This window comes from Orycteropus afer, unplaced genomic scaffold (assembly GCF_000298275.1).
Source record: "Orycteropus afer afer isolate SDZICR_OR568_19922 unplaced genomic scaffold, OryAfe1.0 scaffold00184, whole genome shotgun sequence".
NCBI lineage: Eukaryota > Metazoa > Chordata > Mammalia > Tubulidentata > Orycteropodidae > Orycteropus > Orycteropus afer.
The window spans coordinates 6,200,010-6,211,823 of NW_006921771.1; the positions used below are offsets into that span (position 1 = coordinate 6,200,010).

The following is an 11,814-nucleotide window of genomic DNA, read 5'->3' on the forward strand; positions in this document are numbered from 1 at the left end:
CAACCTTCCTTCCGAGGAGTGGCTGGTGGGTTTGAACCACCAGCCTTCTGGTTAGCAGTCAAGTGCTTTAGCCACTATGCTACCAGAGCTCCTGTCATCTTTATTTGTAATGCATTTACATACCACTTTTCAAATAAAAACCTGCTTTAAACTCAATTTGAGGAAGTTATGTTCAGTAACAACTCATTGACGTATCATTACAATTGTGGCCCAGATTTTAATGTCCCTCCAGTCTTTCCCATAAGCCAGTGGAAGGGTATTTATCACCACAAGTACCAAGTCACCCTTATTAAAACAGGACATGTACAGCACAGGTATAATTGGTTGTATTGCCAAATCTAAGGCAGAGAAAATTCAAAGGGAGATCTCTACGAGACATCAAGTTCCCAGCCCACCACGTCACAAAGTAACTAACTGGATCACTTACCTGGAAGAAAATAGCTCAGAAAAATCTTGAATTGAACCCTCCAAATTCATGCTTTTCAAACGTTTTAAACACTGTTCAACCTGAAGGAGGCAGAGTAGCTCAAGTTCATATGTAAATAATGGTGACCAAGAAGGCAGAGAGCCAGATTTTCAAAGTATGAAAATATGCTGAAAACCACAGAATACATTTTTTTCCCAAGAGTAAAGAAATCCAAAGCTCTGATTTGAGGACCCAATTTTTTCTTGCATTCCAAACATTTGATGAAACCACTTTACGTCACAACTTGTTATATACCCAATTACTCTAATATTCTACTGATCAGATTATACAATAAATCAACCACAATTTTGTTCTTTTTTATGGTTTTAGGATTTTGATTATGCTCAGGAAACTTTCTTAATGTCCAACATTTTGTCTTGTTCAAATTACTTTATCTTTGAACTGAGCAAAGGCACCCTAATTTATTCATCATATGTAACGAACACAACTCTTTTCACAAAAACTTAGCCACTAGAAATGAGACTGAGAGAGAACTGATCTGAACATATTTTTTTCCTAACAAAAATAATTTTGTGACATTCTTTTGGAAATAAATAAATAAAGTCCACATCCAATTGTGGGTTCAAGAAACATAAATCACAAGTAATACTGAGATTTCCAAAAATGACTAAATAGTAAGTGGCAATTCAGGCAATACACAGCTTCCTCCTCACCTGTTTAAGGGCCAGATGGGGCTTGTGGTGGCCCATTCTGTTATGGTTGCTGTAAATGAATGCACATAACACATCTGTTTCTGCATCTAAGGTTTGGCTCTTCAGTGATAGTGTGACCAGGCAGCATTCTTTAATGGCAGCTGCAATGCAAAGGTCTAAAGCAGAGATTTTAATAAGATTTAGTGTATATTTCTACATCAAGTATATTAGATAAAAAATACACTGAAAAAAGCATCTTTCCTTCTCATTTGTTTTAAAGAAAGAGAATAAATTAACATAATCCACCTCAAGTGCAAGAATATAATTATTCTAAGTAGGTGAGAAGTTGGAAAATGCTGACAGATGATAACAAGTCCAGAAAATCATGAGCTAACATCCATTAACGGAAGCAGATCGGTTCAAGAGATCCTGGATAGAGTGGGAGAACGATGTGGAACAAAAACTCAAAATCATAAAAAAAAAAGACCAGGCTTGCTGGTCTGATAGAGCCTGATGACCTAGTGAAACCCCTGAGACTACGGCCCCTAGTCACCCTTTAAGTCTGGAACTGAACTCACTCCTGTGACTTCTGAACGACGGACAGGCATATAGGGTTAACATTTACATGAGGTAGATACACTCCCTGGAGTGATCAACCATGGGAGAACAGAAGGGCAGTGTGTGCACAGGGAGACAGCTTGCAGGCTAGAATGCAAGGGAGGAAAGGACACAGGGAAGAGGTAACTACAGACAGGAAGTGAGATGAGAGATGTTACATTGCAGGGAACTGCAGTCAATGTCATAAAATGTGTATGAACCGCTGTATGGAAAATGAATTTGCTCTGTAAACTTTCACCCACATCACAGTAAAAATTAAAAATAAATTTAAAAATAACATTTGTTAAACAAGAACATATTTCTTTATTTTAGCATAAAGTTAACAATCTTTGACATGAAAATCTGTAGTCGGTCATCTGGTATAAAACTACACAGTACCATGAAAAGTGGGACTCTTTTTGTATATGTCTCCAAATCCCCCATTTTGCTATGTATATAAGCAACACAGAATAGATAAATTCATACTCTTTAAAAATCAACATTAACTATTTGGGTACTACGTTAAAAAAGAATATAGTCAGAAAAGAGAAACCACTTAGTGACTGAAAACTGTATTATTTGATCAATGCCCCATTCCATCAAAGAAGTTCATGGATTCTCTATGATTCTAAGTGAGCCCTGGTGTCACAGTGGTCAAAGTGCTTGCCTGCTAATAAGTTGTTGTTGTTAGATGCCGATGAGTCGTTTCTGACTCATAGCAACCCCATGCACAGCAGAATGAAACACTGCCCGATCCCACACCAGCTCCATGATTCCTGCTATACTTAAGCCCAACTAATAAGAAGGTTGGTAATTTGAACCCACCAGACGCTCTTCAGGAGAAAGCTGTGGGTCAGTCTGCTTCCATAAAGATGACAGCATTGCAAACCCTATGGAGAAGTTCTACTCTGTCTGGTAATGTCCCTATGTATATGAATGGACTTGATGGACAGTGGGTTCCATGGCTCTTAAGAAGTAACAAAAAGGCATATAAAACATGGAGAACTTTCTTGTAGTCCCAAACTTCTGAAGCCAGAATGGACTACCTTAAGAATGGGGTAGTTGTTAGGTGCCATAGACTTTATTCTGATTAATAGGAGCCCATCAGACAGAGCAGAACTTCCCCATAGTGTTCCCTAAGCTGTAATCTTTGTGAAAGCAGGTCTCCAGGTCTTTTCTCTTGCAGAGCAGCCAGTGGATTCAAACTCCCACCTTTGGGCTAGCAGTTAACAGCCTAGCCCTTAACCTTTCCACCACCAGGGCTCCCTGGGAGTAAATGATGGTTGTTGTTGTTGTTAGGTGCCATCGAGTCATTTCCAATTCATAGCAACCCCATGCACAGGAAAACAAAACACTGCCCAATCCCACGCCAGCTCCACGATCCCTGCTATACTTGAGCCCATCATCGCAGCCACTGTGTCAATCCATCTCGTTGAAGGCCTCCCCCTCTTTCATTGACCCCCCACCCTACCAAGCATGACATCCTTCTCCAGGGAATGGTCCCTTCTTACAACATGACCAAAATAGGTGAGACGAAGTCTGGCCAGTCTCGCTTCCAAGGAGCATTTCAGGTGCACTTCCTCCAGGACAGATCTGTTAGTTCTTTTAGCAGTCCATGGTACTTTCAGCATTCTTCGCCAGCACCACAACTCAAAAGCATCAACTCTTCTTCGGTCTTCCTTATTCATTGTCCAGCTCTCACATGCATAAGAGGTGACTGGAAATACCATGGCTTGTGTCAGGCACACCTTAGTCCCCAAGGAGACATCCTTGCTGCTCAGCACTTGAAACAGTTCCATCGCAGTTGACTTTCCCAATGCTACACGTCGTCTAATGTCCTGACTGCTGCTTCCGTTGGCATCGATTGTAGAACCAAGCAACGTGAATTCTTTGACAACCTCAATCTTCTCTCCATTTATTGTGATGCTGCTCATTGGTCCAGTTGTGAGGATTTTTGTTTTCTTTATATTGAGATGTAATCCATACTGCAGACTGTATTCTTCAACCTTCATCAGTAAGTGCCTCAAGTCATCCTCACTGTCAGCAAGCAAAGTTGTATCATCTGTGTATCTCAGGTTGTTAATGATTCTTCCTCCAATCCCGATGCCACGTTTTTCTCCATATAGTCCAGCTTCTCAGATTATTTGCTCAGCATATAGATTGAATAAGTGTGGGGAAAGGATAGAACCCTGATGCACTCCCTTCTTGATTTTAAACCATGTAGTGTCCCCTTGTTCCGTTCAAACGAGAGCCTCCTGGTCAAGGTACAGATTCCTCATGAGTACAATCAAGTGTTCGGGAATTCCCATTCTTCTCAATGTTATCCATAATTTGTCATGATCCACACAATCAGATGCCTTTGCATAGTCAATAAAACACAAGTAAACACCTTTCTGGTATTCTTTGCCTTGAGCCAAGATCCACTTGACAACACCTATGATATCCCTTGTTCCATGTCCTCAGTCAGCCGCAGGGATCCAGGTGAAGAGAGAGAACCCAGACACACCCAAAGCAGCAGGGTGGGAGAGCAGGAGAAAGGGGATTAAAAGCCAGGAACCTGGACAGAGGAGCAGTCAGCCACAGGGATCCAGGTGAGGAGAGGAAACTCAGACACGCCCAAAACAGCAGGGCTGGAAAGTGGGAGAAAGGGGATTAAAAGCCAGGAACCCAGACAAAGGAGCAGTCAGCCGCAGGGATCCAGGTGAGAAGAGAAAACTTAGGCATGCCCAAAGCAGCAGGGCGGGAGAGCAGTAGAAAGGGAATTAAAAGGCCCAGGAACCAGGACAGAGGACCAGTCAGCTACAGGAGTCCAGGTGAGGAGAGAGAACCCAGGCAGGCCCAAAGCAGCAGGGCGGGAGAGCGGGAGAAAGGGGATTAAAAGCCAGGAACCTGGACAGAGGAGGAGTCGGCCGCAAGGACCCAGGGAAGGGTGGTACAAGTGGTTTCCAAAAGGGAGACAAACTTGTCTGTCAGTTTGTCCTACCATGGTGATGTGTTGATATGAGTTTTGGGGCTGAGCCACTGGTGTTTCAAACCCAGCAGGATGCACATGGTGCACAGGTATCAGCCCAGCTTACAGACTGAAACAGACTAGGAAGAAGGAAGAGGCCGTCCACTTCTCAAAGAATTGGCCTGGGAAAACCTTATGAATATTGGGAGTAGATGTTCGGTTGGAATTTTCTCATGTTTAACACGAATATTGAGGAGGAATTTTTGAATAGAGGAAGAGGAAAGATGAACCTGTAAACTGCATAGGATTGATGGACTGGAAGGCTGGGAGGGAGATATGATGGCCAGATAGGTTCTAACTACTTTTTGTTGTTGTTGTTGTTATGTGCCGTGGAGTCAAACCCGACTCATAGCGACCCCTCTGTGGGTTTCCGAGGCAGTATCACTACGGAAGTAGGATTGCCCAACCTTCCTTCCGAGGAGTGGCTGGTGGGTTTGAACCACCAGTCATCTGGTTAGCAGGCAAGTGTCTTAGCCACTATGCTACCAGAGCTCCTTAGTATTAATAAATTACTATTTCAGTGTTAAGGAGCTCTGCTGGTGTGGTGGTTAAGGCATCTGATTGCGAACCAAAACAGGTCGCTGTGAGTCGGAATCCACTCACAGAGTCTATTTGAGTTTGGAGATTTTATTATTACTAATTCAGTATGTGCCTTATCAGGCAGTGTTCCAAATGCTTCACCTGTAATATTAACTCTTTTCTTAAAGCAGCTCTTTAACATGGGTACTATTTATCATTTGTAAAAAGGGAAAACTAAGACACGGGTTTAAAAACTCCCCCACCCTCCAGCAAAAGGGAAAAGCCAGGATTCTAACTCAGACCATCGGACTCCAGCGCCAAGCTAACATTATACCCTACTGTCTGATTACAGCAGTACTAACACATACTAGTGAAAAAGTTTTCAGAGCACGCCATCGTAAACATTAGATCCTCTCAACAACCCGGTGATTGGCAGGAAGAACTAGCCCCATTTTATGAATAAGGAAGAACTGGAGAGCCAAATGATTGCGAATTAAGTCCACTGTGATTAAGCGACTTTTCTAGCTCCTCAGAAGAAATCGGAAAATCCACTGAGACAGAGATCCCAGACAGCACTTTTCTCTCTAGCTGTGTCCACCGCTCTCCGCCTCCTCGGCTCGGGGCTGGATCTTGATCCTTCATGGTCCAGCCTGGCCGTGTGCTAGACACAGAGCGGGAACTGAATACCAGTTTAGTAAAGGAATCACAAACGAAACTAAAGTCCATAAAAGACGACATTGCACACGTCCCATTTCAACCCCCTACACAGCCCAGCGCAGCGCAGCCACCCTTCCCAGGCTCCTGCGGGCTCAGGAAGTCCCGCCCCCGCCACACGTGCGCCTGCCCCGGCAGTACAGCCTCCTCCTGAGACGTCTGCCTTTCCGGTTCCCGCAGCTTCTTTGCCAAAGTACCTCACTCACCAAGAGTCACCCCAGGGTCCTGTACTGTCACTGTGGTGCAGCTCCCCGATCTGGGGATTTTCACGCGGTTCCACGGCTCCAACCCCGGCCTCATGGCAGCCATCTTCCGAGGCGGAGTTGGGACTGAGAAAGGCGGAACTGGGCAAGACCAAGTTGAGCAAGATAGAAGGGGAGAGAGGACGAAACCTCGGAGGAAGGAGACAGAGGCGGGGCTGGGATGTGGGTGGGAGGCGACCTGGGAAAAGGGAGGAGCTGGCAGGGCCTTCTCAGTGCAGAGGATCTTGCAACTGGAGTAGGCTTGGCCTGGAAGAATCAGAAAACAAACTTGGTAGATACATAGGTAGATAGGCTGAAGGATCAAGTATGTGTAGGCCAAAGGGAATATATGCATGACCATATATAAGCTTGGCAGACGGTATTTCTACATGTATGTTTTGTATGTGCTATAAGAATGTCCAAGAGCTCTGGTGGCATAGTACCTAAGGCATTTGACTGTTAACCAGAAGGCAGGCAGTTCAAACCCACCAGTCACTCCTGGGAAGGAAGTTTGGGCAATCTACTTCCATAGTGATCCTGCCTAGGAAACGCAACGAGGGGTTGCTATGAGTCAGATCCCACTCGTTGGCATTGAGTTTGGTTTTTTGGTTTTATGAGAATGTCCATATAAATAGAACAAGGGACAAAGTTATGGTTAACAACCCCAGCCAACCACCCTGAGGGAGCAAGTTGCTGGGCCTGTGGTCTCTGGGCCTGTGGTCTCTGGACCATGGTCACAATAGGCATCAAGCTAAACTGGCGTAAAATGCTACACAAAAACATTGCTCTACAACGTACTTTGGTGACTGGGGACTTAAAAGCTTGCAGGCAGCCATCTAGATGCAACAACTGGTTTCTCATCAGGAGCAAAGAAGAGTGAAGAAAACCAAAGACACATGGAAAAAGTTAGTCCAAGGGACTAGTGGACCATGTGAACCTCAGCCTACATGACCATGGAACCAGCAGAAGTAGATGGTGCCCAGCTATCACTGTCAACCACTCAGAAAAGGATCAGAGCGAGAGATCCTGGATAGAGTGGGAGAAAAAGACAAGGCTTACTGGTCTGATAGAGACTGGTGAAATCCCCTAGTCATCCTTCAGGCCTGGGATTGAACTCACTCCCATGGCTTCCAGACAAACAATAGACAGGCATATAAGATGAACATTTGTACCATGTAGGTACACTCCTTAGAACAATTAATCATGGGAAATCAGAAGGGCAGCATTTGCACAGGGAGATAGCTCAGAGGGTAAGAATGCATGGGAAAAAAGGACACAGGGAAAAGGTAACCACAGAGATAAAATTAAAACCCACTGCCATCCAGTGGATTCTAACTCATAGCAACCCTTTAGGACAGAGAAGAACTGCCCCCATAGGGTTTCCAAGGCTGTAAATCCTTCCAAAAGCAGACTCTGCCTCATCTTTCTCCCACAGAGCACCTGGTGGGTTCAAACTGCCCACCTTTTGGTTAGTAGTTGAATACTTTAACCAATCATCATCAAGCCTCTGATTACCAAAATCTGTCCAGTGCATTAGAAATCACTTGGGTTGTGGTGATTGTTAGTTGCCCTCAAGCCAGTGTCAGCTCATGGTGACCCTATGTGTGCAGTGTAGAAATGTGCTTCATACAGTTTTCAAGGCTGTGACGTTTCGGTAGCAGATTTCCAGGCCTTTCTGCCAAGACACCTTTGAGCGGTTCAAACTTTCGCCTAGTAGTCAGTGTTTAACCATTTGTGCCAGGCAGGGATCACAATCACTTAGGGGGGTTTGGAACTACTTAATCAGATCAAGGAATAGCATGAGGATTCTGCTTTTTTATTCTGCTTTGTTTTTTTAAGTTTCCCCACATGTGATTCTGAGGCACAACTAAGTTTGGAGCTACTTCAAGGCATTTTATAGATGTAGAAACTGAAGCCCAAAGTTGAATACATATACCTCCAACTCCACGTAAAACTTGGGGAAAAGGAAAATGAAACTAAGAGACGTATGCAAGGTACGAAATTGTACCAAAATTGCTTTGTCTAAGATAGTCAAGGAAGGTTCCTCCTTATTTAGGACAACAGCAAAACTGCAATCATATCAAAGAAACCTGAAGCTCAGCTGACTCTTCATCACCCCCACCCCTTACCAGTGTTGGACTCTCCATCAGTCCTACCCCTTATGTGTGTTAAAGCCAAAATCATACCCTGATTGATGCTCCTAACTTCTTTTACCTTTCAAATAGTTATGTCCACCTGATGCCCCTTAATAAGACCTGCATCATGAAGCATTTCCATCAGTATTTGGTAGGTTTTGATGATGTTTTAGTTCTGGCTCTGCCATCTACTAGCTGTGTGACCTTGGGAAAATCACTTAACCTCTCCAGACCGTAGTATCCTTACGGGTAAAAAGAAAGTAAAAATCATAGTATCTGCCTCACAGAGTTGTCATGAAGATCAAATGAATTAATACATGTAAAGTGGTTTAAAACAGTGCCTGGCATTCAAACAATATTTATCTACTCTTAAAATTATTAATATTGTTATTTTTACTATTTAATGCATCTAGCCTTACAAGGTTCTTGGGTGGCACAAATGGTTTGGTAATCTAAGGTTGGCAGTTGGAACCCACCCAGTAGCACCATGGAAGAAAGGCCTGGTGATCTGCTTCCATAAAAATTAAAACCAAGAAAACACTATCCAACCAAAACCATACTCACTGCTGCTGAGTCAGATCCGACTCATAGCAACCCTTCCTTGGGTTTCTGAGGTGGTATCACTACGGAAGTAGATCATCCAACCTTCCTTCTGAGAAACCACTATGGCACAGTGCTACTCTGTAACTCGTGGGTCATCATGAGTCTGAATTGGCTCAATGGCAATGGCTTTGGTTTGAGTTTTTTTAGCCTTACCTTGTTGAAACACTTAAAATGCTCTGTCTGTATTTTTGTACATACTGCTGCCTCAACCTAGAACATGATCCCTCTGAAACATCATCTGCCTTCTGGGGTCATTTTCTGGGTAATTACTGACTATCCTATCCCCACCCTATAAATTACATAGACACACACACATCCCTTGTGTGCTAACATAAGCTAATCCTTATGTTGGCCTTTCTCACATTTACCATCCTGCTTTGTATTTCTGTAAGTGTATTAATCCATCTCCAATGGCATATGAACCTACTGAAGGAGGTACTATGTTGTTGTTGTTATGTGCTGTCAAGTTGGACCCGACTCACAGCGACCCCTCCTTGGGTTTCCAAGGCAGTATCACTACAGAAGTAGATTGCCCCATCTTCCTTCCAAGGAGTGACTGGTAGGTTTGAACCTCCAGCCTGAAGGCAGTACTACAGGTATCTCTCAAAACAAAACCAGCTACCATTGAGTCAACACTGACTCATAGCACCTATATAGGACAAGGTACAACTGCCCCCTAGGTTTCCAACACCAAATCTTTGTGGAAGCAGACTGCCACATCTTTTTCCCACCGAACCCCTGGTGAGTTTGAACCACCAACCTTTCTGTTAGCAGCTGAGTGTTTAACCACTGTGTCACTAGGTTGCTTACTGATAGATGTTATTGTTCATTATATGTCAATGCTCAACTCAGAACCTGGAATGTAGTAGACCCTCAACAAATATTTACTGACTCGATAAAAGACTAGATGATACTTGAATTGGGTTTTTGAAGAATGAATAGGAGTTTCCCAGGCAGCCAAGGGAATAAGAACATTTTGGCAAAGAGGTATTAAACTGTGGGTTTGAAGACTTGCCAGCCCTCACTCAGTATTACTGGAGCATCATGTGTGCTAAAGGATAAAACTAAGGATCAGAGATGAAAGGCTAAATTATGGGAAGAAGTTAGATTTTTTTCCCTGAAGACTAGTGATCCACCAATTCATTTGGATCATCAGGATTACCTAAGTACCTTTAAAAAAAAGTACATATTTTCAGGCGTCACTGTGGAATTTCTTATTCAGCAAGTCTTATTCAGTAATCTCTATTTTTTAAAAAGCTCTCTTTGATGGCAGTCTGGGTTGGGGAGTCCTCCCTTGCTGTGGGTGATAAAAGAATCATTGACTGAGTCTCAGGCATGGCAATTTTTAAAAACTTTCATCAGGGGAACAGCATTCTGGGGAACAGTTTTAAGGGGGATGAGTCTGGAGACAGGGAGAGGGAGGTGGGAGTTCATTAGACAGAAAAAGGATGAAAAACAGAAAAAAGACAGGAAAGGATGAAAGCCTGAATTCAAGCACTGGCATCGGAGATGAAGAGTAAAGGCTGATATAAGTGTCTATTATGACTTCCAAATTTCTCCTTGAGGTTGAGATATACCCATTGCCATTGAGTGGATTCTGAGTCTTGGAAACACCATGTGTGTCATAGTATAACTGCTCCATAGGGTTTTCAAGGCTATGACTTTTAGAACGCAGATCACCAGGCCTGTCTTCTGACACACCTCTGGGCAGGTTTGAACCAAGAGTCTTTCAGCTAGTAGGCAAGCACTTAATTGTTTGCACCACTAGGAATTCCTAAAAACAATATTGAGACACTATCAAATAGAGTAAAAAGTATGGCATGTCATGTTAATTATAATCTTATCTTTTGTTGTTATAATCATGAAGAATGGAAAAAGACTATATCTATACAATGAGCCAGTTGCTTTTTAACATCTTGGCAATGGAATTTTTTTTTTTCATCTCAAAGTATTACACAAAAATCAAATATGTAAACCAAGAGAGCAGAATTACAGTGGTTAAGGGTGTCTGTGAAATGAAGGGTCCTCCCATAAGGCCTCCTGCCCAGGCCCCTAGAAGTGCCTCATGTGACATTTGAATCGGTGTGAGCAGTTTTTGATAGTATCTTAAAGTGTTTGTGGTAGTTAAATTTGTATGTCAACTTGGCTGGGCCTGATTGAATGGCTGGGCAGCTGGTGGTAGTTATTCCCCATGAGGAGACTGGCAATCTCCATGGTGGAATCTTCTACAAGCAGCACATCCTTTGGGATGTGGTCTGCTACCTGTATATAAGGAGAAGCCTTGGGGATAGTCTCTAGTGTATGGCACACTTCGACTCTGCATCTAGCTGTGTCGTTGTTCAGCAGCCTACCATGCTCTGCCAATCTTGGGACTTACAATGAACTTGAATTAATGGCCTTCCATGTGCTTTGGTAACATTGGAACTGTGCCTTTTTACTTGTCAACCTTGGATTTGTCAGCCTCAGCAGCCAGCAGCTGTCTGAGTGTAGAAATGCCTCTAGCTCCAGTGGGCCGGGAGCAGGAGGCAGAGCTGGACCCCGAGGTTGAAGGGCTTTCAGCCAGCCCCTAGAGCCTGGCACTTTGAACTTGGACTTCTAGCCTCCTGAACTATAAGAGAATAAACTTCTGTTTGTTCAATCCATCCCATTTGTGATATATTCTTGTCAGAGCGGCACTAGGTAACCAGAACAGTGGGGATTCTTTTTTTGGGGTGGGGGGGATTTGGGTGAAGATTTACAGAGCAAATTCACTTTCCATACAGCAGTTCACATATACTTTGTTTCATGTCATTGACCACAGCTTACCACAATGCAACAGCTCCCCTCCCACTTCCTCCCCATAGTTACCTCTACCCAATGTCCATCCCTCCATACA

The 11,814-nt window shown here is 43.5% G+C and overlaps 1 protein-coding gene across 1 annotated transcript in view; it reads right to left on the minus strand.

The window, feature by feature from the left end:
* NEPRO (nucleolus and neural progenitor protein) overlaps positions 1-6,268 on the minus strand; it is a 16,303-nt gene extending 10,035 nt beyond the window's left edge. The window contains exons 1-3 of the mRNA XM_007947433.2: positions 6,166-6,268; positions 1,141-1,295; positions 428-507 (exon numbers count right to left, since the gene is read on the minus strand). Of these exons, the coding sequence (XP_007945624.1) occupies positions 428-507; positions 1,141-1,295; positions 6,166-6,268 (338 nt within the window). The remainder of the gene's footprint in view (positions 1-427; positions 508-1,140; positions 1,296-6,165) is intronic.
* Between the last annotated feature and the right edge of the window lie 5,546 nt (positions 6,269-11,814).